The 16668-nt window shown below is 42.7% G+C and overlaps 1 protein-coding gene across 7 annotated transcripts in view; it reads left to right on the forward strand.

Moving 5' to 3' along the window:
* Positions 1-16668, forward strand: part of PTPRM (protein tyrosine phosphatase receptor type M) — a 661836-nt gene that overhangs the window by 435330 nt on the left and 209838 nt on the right. For all 7 annotated transcript variants that reach the window (XM_055559596.1, XM_055559598.1, XM_055559597.1 and 4 more), the window contains one exon: positions 9557-9689. In XM_055559596.1, the coding sequence (XP_055415571.1) occupies positions 9557-9689 (133 nt within the window). The remainder of the gene's footprint in view (positions 1-9556; positions 9690-16668) is intronic.

Below are 16668 nucleotides of genomic sequence, written 5' to 3' on the forward strand. Positions count from 1 at the left end.
GGCTCATTGTAAGAGTCACGGCTTCCCTTTGACCAGCTTGGAGGGAGCAGGGAAAGCCCTAGAGTTTAGACTCCAGGTCATCTTCTATACTTCTGAACTTCATCTTCTGAACCACCTGGCACTCTTCCTAGGGCTGTTTTCAAACATGTCAGACAGGAATCTGGGCCTCAGAGTCTTTGTCCTGGATTCAATAGGGCAGTTCTCAGGGAAAGTATGGATCCCACACACCTAATTCAGAAAGTATCTGCTTGAGATACAAGGTCGTGAGTTCAGACTTCTTGGGCAAATCTCTTAAATTCCAAGTCTCGGCTTCCATGTCTATAAAACATGGAGAATACTGCTTCTTAACCCCAGTGGGGGCAGTGGAAGAATTACCCCAATGACATATATAAAAGGCCTTTCACCAGCTGAGTCAGGGCCAAGGCAGAGGAGTTGGCAGTTGCTCGTAACTTTCTGTCATGACTTTGTTACTCACTGTTGTCCTGATAAAGGATTGTTTATGCCTCCTAGGACTTTCAGAAGCCCATGGTAATTAATCCAGGCCACTGCTCTTCCCAAGCTTGAATGCAAAATTGAACTTCCCAGAAAATGAATGGCTTTCTTGATGCTAGGTAGGGTATTATTTACATGAATACCATGTGGCTGCTGGGGTCTCCAAGAGCCCCAGAGTGTGGGAGGAATCTGATTATTTTCTTATATGTCGAGATCTGTGATGAGTTCCCCCATGGGTGGTATTTCCCACTTGCCTGCCTTTGAGATATAGGTGCATCAGAATATAAGCTATATTCTCTTGCTAGTGGTGACCATGGTGATGATGCTAGTGATGAAAAAAAAAAAAATCACCACAGTTTCAAAGACAGCTGCTTTATTTGAAGCTGTAATAGCCCAGAGCAGTGTCTAACCTATTCTGCACCTCCCTGTGGCCCAGAGCACGGAATAAAGCGCCAGGCTCCCCTTTGTTGTCCTGGCCAATGGGGCTCCATCGCCCCTCCTCACTGTCCTTGGTGTTGATGTGAGCACCTCTCTTTGTGCTCGTCCTTCAGTTATACCGGTTCTCAAGGGAGCCCAAGACGATGCACTTTAGCAGAACTCTATCTAGAGGGATGATAGATGATCTCATTGAGTACCTTTTTCAGACACTTGCTATGAAGTTGGAAAAATATGGAGCAGTTGGCAAGGGAAGGTGAAGCCACATAAGTTTTCTTCCACATATTGTTTTCATTTTGAAGAGTGAGCGACTATCTCTGAGAAACATCTTTGAAAATCAGCCTGGCACCTGCCTGGGAGTTAATAAATGACATGTGTTCAACACATCTGTCAGGATCTCTGATGAGTTTTCCCATTTCCTCCAGTAAACATCCAAGCCATACATCACCCTAGCACTGTAATTGATGTTCAGTTTAATCTGTATAATGTATTATTGGTATTGCTAATGATGCAGTTATTAATTGTGGCCTATTATTAATTATAACAGTTTACTCAAGTTAGAGTTCTTGGTCAAAACACATATTAGCATACCAATTTTTGTCTGGAATTTTTGCATATGTGCTGTCCTTGTGGTGGTTTTTGTTGTTTTTACTCAAGATTGTGTCTAACTTCATAGGAAACACGATAAAAAGCATGTGATATTGTCACTTTGGTGGGTACTTCTTATATGTCTTTGAATAATTTCTTTAGATATTGGAGTATATTTGCATACAAATATGCGCATGCACACACTACATCAGAGTGAGTTATGTGTATTTTTTGGCCAGTTTAAAGGCTTAAAACAAAGGGAATTTTCAGATTTCTACCTTATTTCTTCTCTGAGTAACAAAGAAGTTAGAAAATGCTTCTAAAGTAAGGTCATAGGAATTATATAAACATTTTATTAAATAAACTTACAATAATTTTAATCATAGTAGCATTATCTTAGAAATTTCTCCTTTTTCGCTTTCTTAAAAGTCCCAGACCATCGTAATTACTCTCCAGCATAAATTTTGGCTCCTTTAAAGACTTCTAAAACAAATTCGACATATGATCATGAAAAATGGTCTACAGCTACTTAATCATTACAAATATTGAGCTCATAACACTTTATTGTTGACAGATACTCATTTCCTGTCTCCCTGATATGAACCCAGTTAACTTTCTCGTCATTGATGGATATATATTTCACTGCTTTGGTGCTGGAAATATAACATTTTGCCACTAGTATTTATTTTCATGCTCTTTCTAGTAATCTCATTTTATCATTGATGAAAGTTTGGTCAGTAAATTTACTGGCAAAGACTTTTATCTGTCATCAACCTCCTGAGGAACACCTCCTGTGCCTGGCTGGCTCACAGTCCCTGGAGCCCAGGCCCAGATGGTCTGTCTTTCTCGGGGTATTGTCTTAATGGCCACGGAAGGTCATCTAAAGGCAGCCACAGACCCCATTTGTCTTAGTAAGCCCTCGATAAATGCTGGGAAGAGGCAGAGGAAAGACCACAAAACAGGACTTGTCTTTACACTTCTAGTTTTTCCTGTTTTCTTTCCTTTTATACCCATCACCCTATGTATGGGAACTCTAGTGCAAATGGAGAAAGAATAGCCTGGCTATGAAAAGAGCAAGTGAGATTATTGTGAGAGAGCTTTGATTCAGCATGAACTTCAGACACATAATAAGATGCTGGGCCTGGTCACGTGAAGACTAAAAACTAAAACCAGCTTTGTCCCAAGGAACTTGTTAAGATGTAATATAAAGGACTTACCAAAATAATGGAACTTGCAGTTGAAATAGTCAAGAGGGGTGACAAGGAGAGGCTCCAGCAGTTCAGCAGGAGAGAGAATACTTCCTGCAAAGCCACGGGGACAGTGCTGGGCTCACTGGCCTTTGAAAGACAAGTAGGCCTCCATGATGTATTAGAGGGGATGGGTCCACGGAGCAGCAGCAAGGGTCCTGAGAAGGGAGATGTTGGCTGTGGAGCCAGAGGGGGAGGAGAGGACTGGGCGTCTCTGTTTGGTTGGAGCACAGGTGGATGTAGGAAAGTCAAAAGAGAAGAAGCATGAAGTTTGGAAAAGAGTTGGGAGGCAGCTAATGGGAGGCCCAGCTGCCTTTTGAAATAAGCATTTGGAAGCTTGGGGGTTTTTATTTTGTTTTTTAAATGAAAGAGTGAGCTGATTAGGCCTGTTCTTTAGGAAAATCAGTGTGCAAGAGGCTAGACGGGATGTCTCCCTAGGAGACAAGTACAAAATACAGAAAAGAAATAAACCAGGTCTGTGGCAGTGGGAAGAGAGATGAAGAAAATACAGTGTGTTTTTAATTTTTAGAGATTGGGTAGGGAGGTAAACTGACCTGGTGTTAGGTGACTACCCTTCAACCCAAGATAGAGTTTTGTTTTAATGCCTTCAAAGTTTAGTTTCAAACAAGCTGTTGGAAATATACACTCTGAACTGATATCTTCAAAATCACCCATTCACATTCCCTTTATTGATTATTCAGTTTGTATGAAAGGTGAACACAGCTGATGCCATCTTATTGACAAGCAGTTCACTCATTTTATTACTTGACCATGATTTGAGAAATGCAAATGGAAGAAATAAAGCCATTTCATCAGACCAGTAATGGCACTCATAATTCTCTGCAAACTTCTAGTGCCCAGAGAATAAGTGATCAGGATTTGATAGATCATCTTACCCACAGGATGTAGACCCATCAATCAATGAAAGCAGTAACTGTCATGAAATTAGAACAAAAATAAAAAAGTAGATTAATTTTTTAGGGACGGTATATATCAAACAATCCAGCGTCTCAGTTTTATATGAAAAATTATGTTTCTGATTATTACTTGTACACCGTACATGCTCTGTGCACCCTGCAGTGGAAATTAGGTACAAGGGAAGAGTTGTAAATTCAAAAGCATAATCAGGTTACAAACAATACATAAAATGTGAACAGAGATTATTCCAGGGGTGCTGATTGACTTTGCATTCCCAGAAAGAGAAACAGTGATGTGTAATTTAAATGAAAAATCTTGGAGATATTTCGTGATTATATATAATAATATCAAGGTACAGCCGGAAAAACCAAACACAAATGACAAGGAATTCTAATTTTCTGAGCAATAAGACTTGAGTGAACTACAATAATCTTTAAAACTGGGTGTTGCTATTTTTAAGAAAAAGAAAAGATGTCTGCAAAAGGTGAAAAAAAAACTATGATAATTAATTGAAATAGATTCTCTATTCCATAAAGTCATAAAATGCTAGTCCAGAGTGGCTGAGGCTTCCTCGAAGGACATTTTAGAACATCTTTGAGGACCAGTGCTCTTTGAAACACACTCTGAGAAACAATATCCTCATGTTTCCATTTCATTTTTTCTCATAAGGTTTCTCAACCTCCTGTTTCTCTTTTCAGCACCTTCCCAGGATGGCTGTTCCTGACCCTTTTTTCTCTCCCCCAACCACAAATACCAGAGTGGAATTTTGGTATTTGGTCTTGCATGTTGTGAGAATGGAGTATTTTGTTGTTTGAATTCAGTGCAGGCATTTTACCCAAACACCAGTTCTGTCACCAGGAAGCAGGCTAGGTTCTTCCCTGAGCAGTGCCGGTGTCCAGTGCCCGGCTCTAAGGCCAGAGGGCCTGTGTGTGGCCAGTGGGCGCCTTTTGTGAGCCCCTCCTCTTTGTAGTTCCAGTCACCCCCTGGGGCCAGACACTGGAGGCCCCTAGCCCAGGGGGCAGTAGCCTTCACTGCTCTCCACATGGACTGTCCTTCTCTCCTCCAGTTGGGTTTTGAAGACATAGCCAGACATGGTCCCTCTCTCAGCCTCTTGTGTCTGGCAGAGAAAGGTGAACTCTCACTCGTCTTATTCATCTTGAGTGTCCTGCAGGGCCTCATTATGGGTCCTGAAGCACAGGAGGAGCTGTTTATCTGAGACTGAAAACCAGGCTTGACTGCGTCCCAGGGATGGGTCAAGCAAGTGTCTGTTCCGTGTCTGTCCCAGGGACGCTCCCGCCTCTGATGGCTCATGGATCACTTAGGGTGGAACTCGGAGCCGTGTCACCCTCTGCCTTTTCTCCTCCTCTTCCCTTCTCCTCCTTCTTCTTGTTATGAGGAGGGAGGAGGGGGCCAGCTCTGTGCTCCTTGATAAACTCCCAGCCCCACCACAACCCTCACATCTCCGTTGCCACCTGCTTTGAGATCACCAGGATTCATCTCACGAGGCCCTTTTTCTCATAAAGCCCTGGCATCCAGCTCCCCCGTTTTCCCTAGGCCCTCATCCCCTTATCTCTCTGTACGACCCTCTCCAGGCCCATCCCTTCCTGTCCCATCAAGGTCGTTACTCCAACAGGCATCTTCTTTCCCTCCTGCATCATCAACTTTTTCCCCTCCAGGGGTCCAGAAGCATCACCATTCAAAATGCCCTCATTTCTCCCATCTTAAAAAAGAGCAGTTTCCCTGGATCCCCACGCTCCTCTCTGGCTCCGTATCACACTGACTTCCTCCTTCCCCACCCTCCTCCCTAGATCAGCAGCTCCTTTTTGTCCCTATTACTGGCCCTCCTTATGACCCACCCTCTCAGTTCACCTCCCAAGCACTCTCCTGCAGTCTCATGGCTTTAAATATCACCTGGCAACCCCCAAATGTTTGCCCCGAGTCTAGATTTCTCCACTTTATGCCCAACACCTACTTCATATCCTGCTGGGCTGGCATTGTGGGCCTCCAGGGGAAGTTTGTACGGTCTGTGTAGTGGTCAGAACTGGGCCCAGACCCTAGAGCCAATGGCTGAGTACATCGAGTTCTCAACCTGGCAAGCTTCTGTTACTGAATTTAGCATCCAACACTGGGCCAAGACAGACTGGATCCTGCCAAGTTGAAAACCAACCAACCACTGCCGTGGATAATCACTCCTTTTCTTTAGAGATTTTTTTCACGTTGGATGTTATATATGAAACCTGGAACACCATCCTTTTTTTTTTGGAAATGCTCTTCTTGGTCATTAGAACAGTCCACCTGGCGCTGTCACGAGGAGTCAGCAGCCTGCACATCCGTGGAGGTGATATTCACCCTCCTTCCCCCTGAAATATTTAGCATATTTATCATTTTAGTGACTGTCCAAGCCCACATAATACACACTTTTAGATGCATGCATTTGAATTTATTCTCTTCAAAAGGAGCTACACGTGCGGACACGTGCAGTAACCTCTAAGCGGAATGCACAGTAGAAGAGAAAAAAAAAAATGCCTTTCCATGAAGAATTTGAATTTATACCAAGAGAAAAAAAGGAATGAAAGGTTGTAACATTAGAAACCTGGCACGAAAATAACAAGACAAGGGGAAAATATTGTTAAAAAAAAAACCTCTTGCCAAGCAGTTTGTTAAGTTACACTGTTACATTCGTAGATTTGGGTGAGGGGGAAAGAAGTGAGTGAAGTAGCTCAGCCCTGTCTGACTCTTTGCGACCCCAATGGACTATTTAGTCCATTGAATTCTCCAGGCCAGAATATTGGAGTGGGTAGCCTTTACCGTTCTTCAGAGGATCTTCCCCACCCAGGGACTGAACCCAGGTCTCCCACATTGTAGGCAGATTCTTTACCAGCTGAGCCACAAGGGAAGCCCAAGAATACTGGAGTGGGTAGCCTGTCCCTTCTCCAGCAGATCTTCCTGACCCAGGAATCGAACCGGGGTCTCCTGCATTGCAGGTGGATTCTTTACCAACTGAGCTACCAGGGAAGCCCCCGGGGGAAAGAAACAAGCTACCAACTGCAACCACATTCTGTCACAGATTATCCTGTCTGGGGCTGACTGACAGGTCACAGCCCCAGGTTTCCAAAGGGACAAAGGGGAGAGAAGCGTGTCCTGAGGGGGAGGGACAGAAGGAGGTCCACTTCAGGCAGGATGGAGGGCAGAGCACGCAGAAGGCAGGGATGGTGTGTCCCCGAGGGCACCTACAGTTAGTGACACACTTCCGTGAGATTGTCCTGGAGTCGTGATTTATTTCAGCCCAGTTTGTGTTTATGTTGGTGCTTCTCCAGAGTAGTTGTAAACCCAGACTCCTCACTCAGCCCCTTCACCCAGGTAGTAAGCCAGTGACCGTGTGGGGAAACCTGCAGGGCAGCCCTCCTCGCCCTTTTTGAGTTGCTCCCCCATTTTGCATGATTCCTGCCATGATCACCTCGCCCCTGTGTCCTGTGGAGGCTGAACGTTGCATTTCCTTGGCCTTCAACATGAAACAAGTTGAGTAAGTGCTAAGGAACGACGATGCTGAGCTTCGCCGGCTGCGCGGCAGCGCACTCGCCTGTCTGCAACAGGAAACGAGGCATCGCTGGGCTGATGTCTCTCCCTGACCCGAGGATGGGCAGAGTCACGCCCCGGTTCTCACAGAGCTTAGAGAAGAGACTAAAGTACAAGACTAGTTGTTTAGTTAACAGAAGCAGACATGAGGCCATTAACACGACCAACTCTTCTCATGGAGTGTTTACAATCCTTGTAATTGCTTATATTTAAATTTTTAAGCCATATCCAGTTTTTCTAAATAATTTATTCCCTGAGTATTTATTGGCATAATTTAGCTACAAAAAACTTAGAGAATCATTTGTTTAGGGAGTCGTCTATCACCATACCACCCTGAACACACCCTATCTCGTCTGATCTCAGAAGCAAAGCAGGGTCTGGCCTGGTTAGTACTTGGATGGGAGAAAGTGTACCTGGAGAACTTGTAATCTATCTCTAGTGAGATAAATGGAGTGGCGCCCAGTGTGCCAGCATTTGGAAGAATAAAACCGAATAGATTTTTTTTTAAGTTTTCAAATTATCTTTAAAAAATCAAAATTGAAAACCATTGGGCTTTTTGTCAGTTTCGTGAAGTTGAGCTATGTTATTTTTACATGGATGGCTGTTTTCGCCTATTATTCATTTTTTAAAACATACACATTTTAACTTAAATTTTTTCTTAGCAGTTTAGTTACAGAAGTACTATCCTCCAAATCTACCACTTGGCTATGTGTTCCAGTATTGGGGTGTATACTTCAGATGTTATTACAATAAAAAATGGTAACAGTGATATCTTCAAGGTTCATCTGACACCTGTTCGAGGGACATTCTTTCAAACAGAATAGCAGGACATCTCCCTGAAGTGGTCAGAAATAAAAATGTCCTGTAAAGAGTCATTCTATTCAGAAGGGCTTGTATTAATAAGGTGTGATTTTTGCATCACAACTACTCTCCTTGCTATCGTCGATTGGATTGGAAAGAACACGTGCGTGGAACCTCAGGCTATGGTGTCTCCTGCCTTGTGTTTCTCTGATCTTGACCAGTTCCATCTATCTGATGGCCACAGCCATGTTCAGGGTCCAGAGTCTCATATAAAATCTTAATATGAATAACTTTTTAAAGAAGCGTTAATATGTTCCCAATGGAAACAGATGGCAAGTTTATAGTCTGACCCCTGACTTCCCTGCTGTGACTCAGACCAAGCCCCATGTGGAGCGCATAGGACACAATGATGGTTAAGTTTTTCAAGAATCAGATGACCCATAAATGCAAAACCCAGTGGAAGGGTAGAAAGGGCTGGTACCAAGAGTCAGTGTTAATTTCATTTTTACCAACAAGAAGAAAATTCTAACGTGGGAGATTTGGACATAAAATCTCCACTTTCCCAATGAGCTATATCAGTAGGGAGAGGGCCGTGATGGCTCAGATGCCGAGGGCGGTCGTGTTCTGATGAAAAAGGGAGCAGCCCTTAGAAAGTGGATTCTGTTTAGTGAATAGAACGATAGAATCCTAATATTTTTCATCCCGAGCTCATTTAGCAGAGGTAATGGATATCTCATCAGACACAGATTTGACATTCCATTGCATTACACTGTAAACAGGCCGGACGGTGTTTGGGAAATGGGAAAGCTAAGACAGTAGCCACTGGCAGGCCCTGGTTATCTCATTTAAACAGATACCAAATGTGGGCGACAGTAGTGTGATCGTCGGTTGCTTCCCACTTTGTGAATAAATTGTTTAGAAGGAGTCTTTGCCTACCAGATGTGACCTAGATTTAGCTTTTCAAAGGCGGGCGGGGGGGGGGCAGTATCTCTATTGTGTTAAAAAAAAACAATTGCTGGTAAAATGCACAGTAAGTGAGCTTATCTCCCCTCTCCAGGTGTTTGGGCTAATATGTTATGGAATTACTGCTTCATTTATGAAAAATAATTGGGGGAAATGTTCCAGCAAATCAAATTTGGATAAAGGCTGAGGATGTCTATTGTGTTGTTAGCAAGTTTTTAAAAAGGCAGAAAGATCAGGGAGCTCATAGAGATAATAAAAATATTTTAAAACTGTTTGAGAAGAGTCTCTCATAAAAGGGTCAGGCGTGGGTGTGCTTTCCAACTTGTGTTGGGGTTTAGTGAAATATGGAAGAACAATGAGAACAATTACACCCCTTTCAGCGCCTGTGAAAGCTGCTGAAAAAAATCAAAGCCTGTCTGTCTGCTGGCTCTGATAAGTCTTACAACTCTGTTAAAGGTGGCGAAAATTTAAAAAGCTAACATTTCTATTCTCCCTTACCCACCGTGTCCCTTTTCTTGTCTCCCCGCCTCCTGCAGGAGCCGCCACTCCAAAACCAGTCCCAGAACCCGAGAAGCAAACAGACCACACAGTCAAGATTGCGGGGGTCATCGCTGGCATCCTGCTGTTTGTGATCATATTTCTCGGGGTCGTGCTGGTGATGAAGAAAAGGTGAGCCCCTGGCTGTTGCCGTGCAGGTGCTGCTGGCCCACTGTTGGCCAAGAGGCTTCTCGGGCGTGAAAGCGTTCTGTTAGTCCCTTGTCTTGGATGACCGAGCCACACCTGTGGCTCTGGTGGTTCGTATTTTGCATCATGTAGCAGTCAAGGTTATGGGAAAACATTCGGAGTCCACAGCTGGATTTTGTGTGACTGTGAAGAGCTTCTTATGCCAGGTCAGCGTTAAGGATCAGGTGTCTTCCCACCAGTGGGTACTTACTTAAAGCTCAGCAGAATCGGTAAAATCACTTGTTCACCAGGAAATGTTCAGTATTAATACTTATTACTAACAATAGATCTTGAGGAATACAAGAAAAGAGACTTCTCCTTCTCATGATAAGGAAGATAATGACAATGACGGAGTTTCTTGGCCCTGCGTTATGTGCAGGCACCATGTCAGGGGATTAAACAGCACAATATCCCACGAGAGAGGGACTCTCAGGATCAGACAGACAGCAACTCAGGGCGTGGACACATAAGGACAAGGACGGTAACATGTTGGGTGTAGTAAGGTTGCCCTTTCTAGCCAGGGGTGGTCAAAGCAGGAGAAAAACACATATGGCCGCAGAAAGCAATCGTCACCTCCAGTACATGAAAAATACACAATCTCTTTTGTCTTGTGGAAATGAGAACTTGCTTAATAATACAGTGTTCATTTTATATAAAAATGATCAACATAAAAGATAGATGGCAAAAAGCAGTAAGATAAATTATCTGTTTTTTATGTAGTTTAAAATTAGTTATAAACAATTATATCCTACTGTATAGCACAGGAAACTATATTCAATATTCTGTGATAAACCATAATGGAAAAGAATATGAAAAAGAATATATTAATATATACATACATATATATATATATATATATACATGTAAAGAACCATCACATTTCTATACAGAAGACATTAACACAATATTGTAAATCAACCAACTTCAATTTAAAGAAAAATTTAAAACAATGATAGAGTGTGAGCAAAGTTATAGATGACAAGAAGTGCAGATCGAGAGGTTGACAAAGCCAAGTCAGGGAGGTCTTGTCTGGTCACCTAAGGAGCTAGACCTGGTTGTTAAGTCCACTGGTGGCCTTTAAGCAGGTAGTAATGGGATGTGCTTTTTCTATTAGAAAGATCACTCAGTGTTAAGGTTGAACCCAGCAAGGAGAGAAAAAGGCTCGAGGCAGGAAGACCAGCAACCAGAAACATCAGGAGGTTGCAGCCAACTGTAGGCCGATCTGGGGAGCTGAAGTAACACAGAAAGAACCTGTTGTTGGTGAGGCCGTTGGTGGGGGTGTCCCCACTCCCCCAGTCATGGGGTGTATACAAGCTAGGATGTGTGGGGCATGAAGAGGGGAGCTCAGCTCTGCACTTTTATGTCCAGTCTTCCTGTGCCATGGAGTGGACACGTCCCTTGGGCAGGTGGGGTGTGCTGGCATGCAGTGCTATCCACAATCAAAGTCATCCATCCACGTGTGCCCAGCTGAAGCTGGGGCTCGAACGTGGGCGCCCAGGGCGACTGTCAGAAGGAGGTCGAGGGTAAAGGTCAAACCTTGGGTCACAGGGATATTTAAGGGGTGAGCTAATATCTGAATGTATAGGCATACATATACAGCTTTCCTTGCTTCTTCTTTTGTATTTTGTTTACTGGTCTGGTGAGGCCTCAGGACGAGGCTCTGTCCTAGCTCATACAGGCCTGGCTGGTCCCCATCATTTCAGCTCCTCCTCCCTCTTGTCATCCACCTTTTCTTCCTTTCTTGTTGGTCACACATCATTTAATTTCACTCCATTTTTAAAATATTCTTTCTTGTGTTGAGAACTTTTGTGATCTGCTCTCTTAGCAGCTTTTAAATATATAGCACTATAGTGTTGTATATACATAGAGGCTCAGATGGTAAAGAATCTGCCTGCAATGCTGGAAACCCAGGTTTGATTGTTGGTTCAGGAAAGATTCCCCTGGAGAAGGGAACTGCAACCCAGACCAGTATTCTTGCCTGGGAAATCCTATGGACAAAGGATACTGGTGGGCTACAATCCATGGCGCTGCAAAGAGTCAGACCCAACAGAGCAATTAACACTGTCTTCATTACTTACTTACGGCAATGGCACCCCACTCCAGTAATTTTGCCTAGAAAATCCCAGTCAGACACGACTGAGCGACTTCACTTTCACTTTTCACTTTCATGCAATGGAGAAGGAAATGGCAACCCACTCCAGTGTTCTTGCCTGGAGAATCCCAGGGACGGGGGAGCCGGTGGGCTGCCATCTATGGGGTCGCACAGAGTCGGACACGACTGAAGTGACGCAGCAGCAGCAGTATAGTGATATTAACTACAGTCACGTGCTGTACTCATCCCATCCCCAGAACTTCTTTACCTTGTAGCTGGGAGCCTCCTCCTCCTTCTTCACTTCGCTTATCCCCAGCTTCCTTTTCTTTATCTTCTCTGCATCTCTAGCTGTCAGCCTCTATTTCTTTCTCCCTTACGTCTCTGTCTTTTTCTTCCTCTTTTACTTGTTCATCACCCTTCATCCACTTTCTCCTGGATGCTCTTTTTCTCTCCCACCTCGATGTTTATATAGAAAGCTTATCTTTGGTACGGGTAGTTTGTACTATTTTTTAAAAATATGATCCAGTATAAATTCTAAGCAGCCCTAGGCCCTTGCATGCCTAGATATTCAAACTAAGCATTTTGGAGAGTTGATTTTTAGTCACGGGAACGTGTTGGATTTTCGTGTCATCTGGCAAGTTCTCCATGAGGAATTGCCTGAAACCACCAATCCAGTTGCCCTCATGACCTTAGCTAAATGTTAATTCATCCTCCAAGGGTCTGATTCTGCTGGATTAATTTATTATTCTACCTTGGACTCTCAGGCAGACACAGAGGTTATGTTATAAATTATGCATTTGAAGAAATTGCCGATGGTAACATACGGCCTTGATACAACTTTAGACTAAATTCCAATAACTCATATCAAATTTGCATGATTATTTACTAGATGATAGCCTTAAAAGGGTTATTTTCAGAGCATGTGCCACTTTGGTATTTGCTCTTTCTGAAATATAGAATATGCTGCCTTGTAAGGCAAATTTGTCAGAAACTTGTAAGATTTTGACCTGAACAATCATGTGGTTCAGACTATCCTAGTTAATAGAAATTCCAAAAACTTCTGATTGTTCAGGGTTTTCCCTCCAAATTGAAGCCTAGAATTTTAAATGTGTTTTTAACAGACCAGGGAAAACATGATAGTAATCACAGGTAAGTGGCTGGAGAGTTACTGATAAACAAGCTACAGGATTTGGTTAGCAGACAGGGAGTTTAGATTTGGAATTCCTGGATCTGTATTTTAACCAACTCTGTGATTCTGAGCTTCTTTGCCCCCTAATTTATTCATCTGTAAGTTGAGCAAACTGCACTCAACCACATCTGAAGTCCCACCCAGGCCCAAACTCGCAGGCTTTCTATTACGTGGCAGCTGATGCTGGAGTCCTACAAGGGCAGTGAGGGCTCCTTATGTATCTCATGCTATAAACATACCCGGTCACTCCTCCAAAGCTCACTTTGTGCAGTGGATTCAAGTCTCCATGGAGTGTTGGCTGGTGAAGGTTCATCTTTCAGCCACATGCTTCCTGTTGTCATACAGTAGGTACTCAGATAAAGGGAAGCAGCAGAAAGATGAAATGAGAGAGAATGAGCAATAAAGAGCCGGCTTTCATTGTAGTATTGGTCATGTTTGCTGGTTCAAGCCTGTGCTCATCAAACTGGGAGACCCACTCCTGCCCAGGCTAGACTCAGTCACCAACATGAGCTTGTGTCATTGGTCATAAAGGCAGCCTGAGCCAAGGAAAAAATGTGGGTGAAGCAAATGCATCAGTACTTCTGGGAATATAGGCGGAAGTCTGTGCTGCCGGGGAAGAGTCAGTAGTGACCATCTGGATGGGTCAATGTGCTGGGCCACGTGGGCCTGAGCTCTTGGGAGGGGGAAACAGCAAATTTCCCTTGAAGATGTTGCCAATTATTGTCTTAACTAAGATCCTGTGGGCTTCTGAAGGGCTAGCCATCTCTAAAAATTAGTTACTGAAGGTAGGCCTGGAACAGAACCTGTAAAATCTGTTCTCTTTGCAACCCTATGCACTATACAGTCTATGGAATTCTCCAGGCCAGAATACCGGAATGGGTAACCGTTCCCTTCTCCAGGGGATATTCCCAACCAAGGATCGAATCCAGGTCACCCGCATTGCAGGCAGATTCTTTACCAGCTGAGTTACCAGGGAAGCCCAAAATCTGCTCAGCTCATACTAGCTCATGGAATCCTTTCACACCCAAGTCATAACGACTGAAAACTGAGATGACCTTCAGTTTTATTTAGCTATAATGTTTTATAACCTATCACAGATTAGTTGTTACCTGTTTGTGAATATTTATATACTGGAGCCTGGCCTAGAAAACAAACCTACTTTCCTTAATGCCCTTTACAAAACCTTTACATGTATTTTTATTTATTTTATTCTTTAGGCAAAACAATTTCTTAGTATTTTCCTGTTCCCAGTTCTTTTGAGGGTGCAGTATTTTGATGAAGCAAATGTTAAGAAGGGGTGTTAAGATGAATATCTATGAAATAAAAAGATCTCTTGCAGAGTCACATGACAACACACTCAAAATTAATGTAAGTTGAGTAGAAGATACTTAGTTTTTATCATTTTCATCCCTGTATAATTAAATATATTTGTATAAATGAAAATGCCTGCATGTTCAACATTTTTTCATAAGGAATAATTTATCTCAATAACATGTTTGACAGAATTTAGTATATAAACACCATCGATTTTTATCCTGATTAATTATATTTACTATTGTTTCTAAAATTGCTATAGATCTTTTAGAAATTTGAGAACATTTATATCAATTACAGTAATATTTCTGTCTCAGTCATTGTGGTAAATAGAAATTACAGAAGTTTTGACAAAATGGAAATCATTAAAGAGATACAGTCTTGGTCAAAATAGCAAATGTTAGCTCTCCCACTGCATGAACACCTGTTATAGGTAAATATGACTGTTTTCATTCTGTAGCACAATACCTCACTCTCCTTTCCATAAAACATTTTAACAGATGTGCATTTTGCAAATGTGGGCTTCCCAGGTGGCTCAGTGGTAAAGAGCCTACCTGCCAATTCAGGAGACGTGGGCTTGATCTCCGTGTCAGAAAGATCCCCTGGAGAAGGAAATGACATCCCACTCTAGTATCCTTGCCTGGGAAATCCCACAGACAGAAGAGCCTAGAAGGGTACAGTCTAGGGGGTCGCAATCTTTTGTCAGACATGACTTAGCGGCTAGACAACATTTTGCAAATGCAGCTTATGTCATTAAATATTTAGCACCTTTCTATTGTATTTAAAAAACAGTGTAACTACCAAGAAAAAAAAAATTCAATACTGTAGGAAGAGTATCCAAAAACGTGAAACCAAAAAGATGAGAGAGAAAAATCTGATGAAAGTCCACTTTCTAAAGAGATGTCTGCAGTGTGTGAGTGGAGGTAAGTTGACATTAACTGTAATTCCCTTACTAAACCTGTTTACACTTGAGATAGAATTTTTTCCACTATATTTAAGGGTCAGTTGCATATGAAAAAATGTCTCAAGTCTGAATGCTTTACTCAAAGTCCTGTTTCAAAATCACATTTTCTGAAACCATACTGAGACAGTCCTGTGTAGCCATGTCTTTGTGACTGTTTAGACTATGTGTACTTGACATGTAGTCGTTTAAACAATAATCAGGTGCTGAGACTCTTCTGCTGTAGCACATGCTTCAGCACACGTGAAACAGGACACGCATGTACCCAACTGGTCTGGAAATGCCCTCCTAATTAATTAACTAGTGTACTTTGGTTTTCTAATGATAACTGAATGAGCTCCTTGTTCAGTGGTAAAATATAAATTTATCTTATTTTTAAGATTTGTTTTTGATGTGGAATATTTTTAAAGTCTTTATTGAATCTGTTACAATATTGCTTCTATTTTAAGTTCTGGCTTTCTGGCTGCACAACATGTGGAATCTTAGCTCCCTGACCAGTGATGGAGCCCTCAACCCCTGCATTGGAAGGCAAAGTCTTAACCACTAGACCGCCTTGGAAGTCCTTAAGTTGACCTTTGTCAGTTCTTTTCTAACCAGGACTTTATGTGGTAACTAATAGCTCCCATAGCACTGTTTCTGGGTTTGATCTATTGGTTTATTTAACTATGTTCTACTGGGGGCTCCTTATAAATATTTTCTTTTAAAAAGGAAAGTAGGGAATACAGGCACCAGGTTTTTTTTTTGTTTGTTTGTTTGTTTGTTTTTTAATTTAACAGGAAGAAAGTGTCAGAATGATAAGAGGCAGTCACCGGACTTTAGAATCTCACAACCTGGGTTCACAGCTCCTACTTGGTGCTGGCATAAATTCAGGGGTGTCATGTAACCTCATGTTGGCGTAAATTCAAGGGTGTCACATAACCCCGTGTTGGCGTAAATTCAGGGCGTCACGTAACCTCTCTGAACTCACTTTGCAGATGTGAAATGTGATGATGGTGACTTGTACTTCATGGGGCTGGGGGTGGGGGGGGAGGTAGGAAAATTAAGTGAGAGGACTCAGGCACATAGTTGGTGCTTGATAAATAGCAGCCCAGAAGTTCAGGAAGCTGTTCAAGATCACGTGGGTGGTACTTGGAGAGCCTGGGGTACGTCCAGGTGTGTCTTACTGTTCCCACCTGCTGCCCTGGTCGCAGCAGTCAAGCTCAGAGGTGCCTCTCGCTCAGTAAACCTCAGCTGCTCTTTGTAACCAATAGTTAGGGACACCGAACAGTCATCATCTTGTTGCCATTTACTCTTGCCGGAAATCTACATGTATTTCGAACTGGCAGCATGTTTTAATCTCCTTTCTGAGCTATCACTGGAGAATAGCTGC

The sequence above is a fragment of the Bubalus kerabau genome, chromosome 21 (genome assembly GCF_029407905.1).
Source record: "Bubalus kerabau isolate K-KA32 ecotype Philippines breed swamp buffalo chromosome 21, PCC_UOA_SB_1v2, whole genome shotgun sequence".
Lineage (NCBI taxonomy): Eukaryota > Metazoa > Chordata > Mammalia > Artiodactyla > Bovidae > Bubalus > Bubalus kerabau.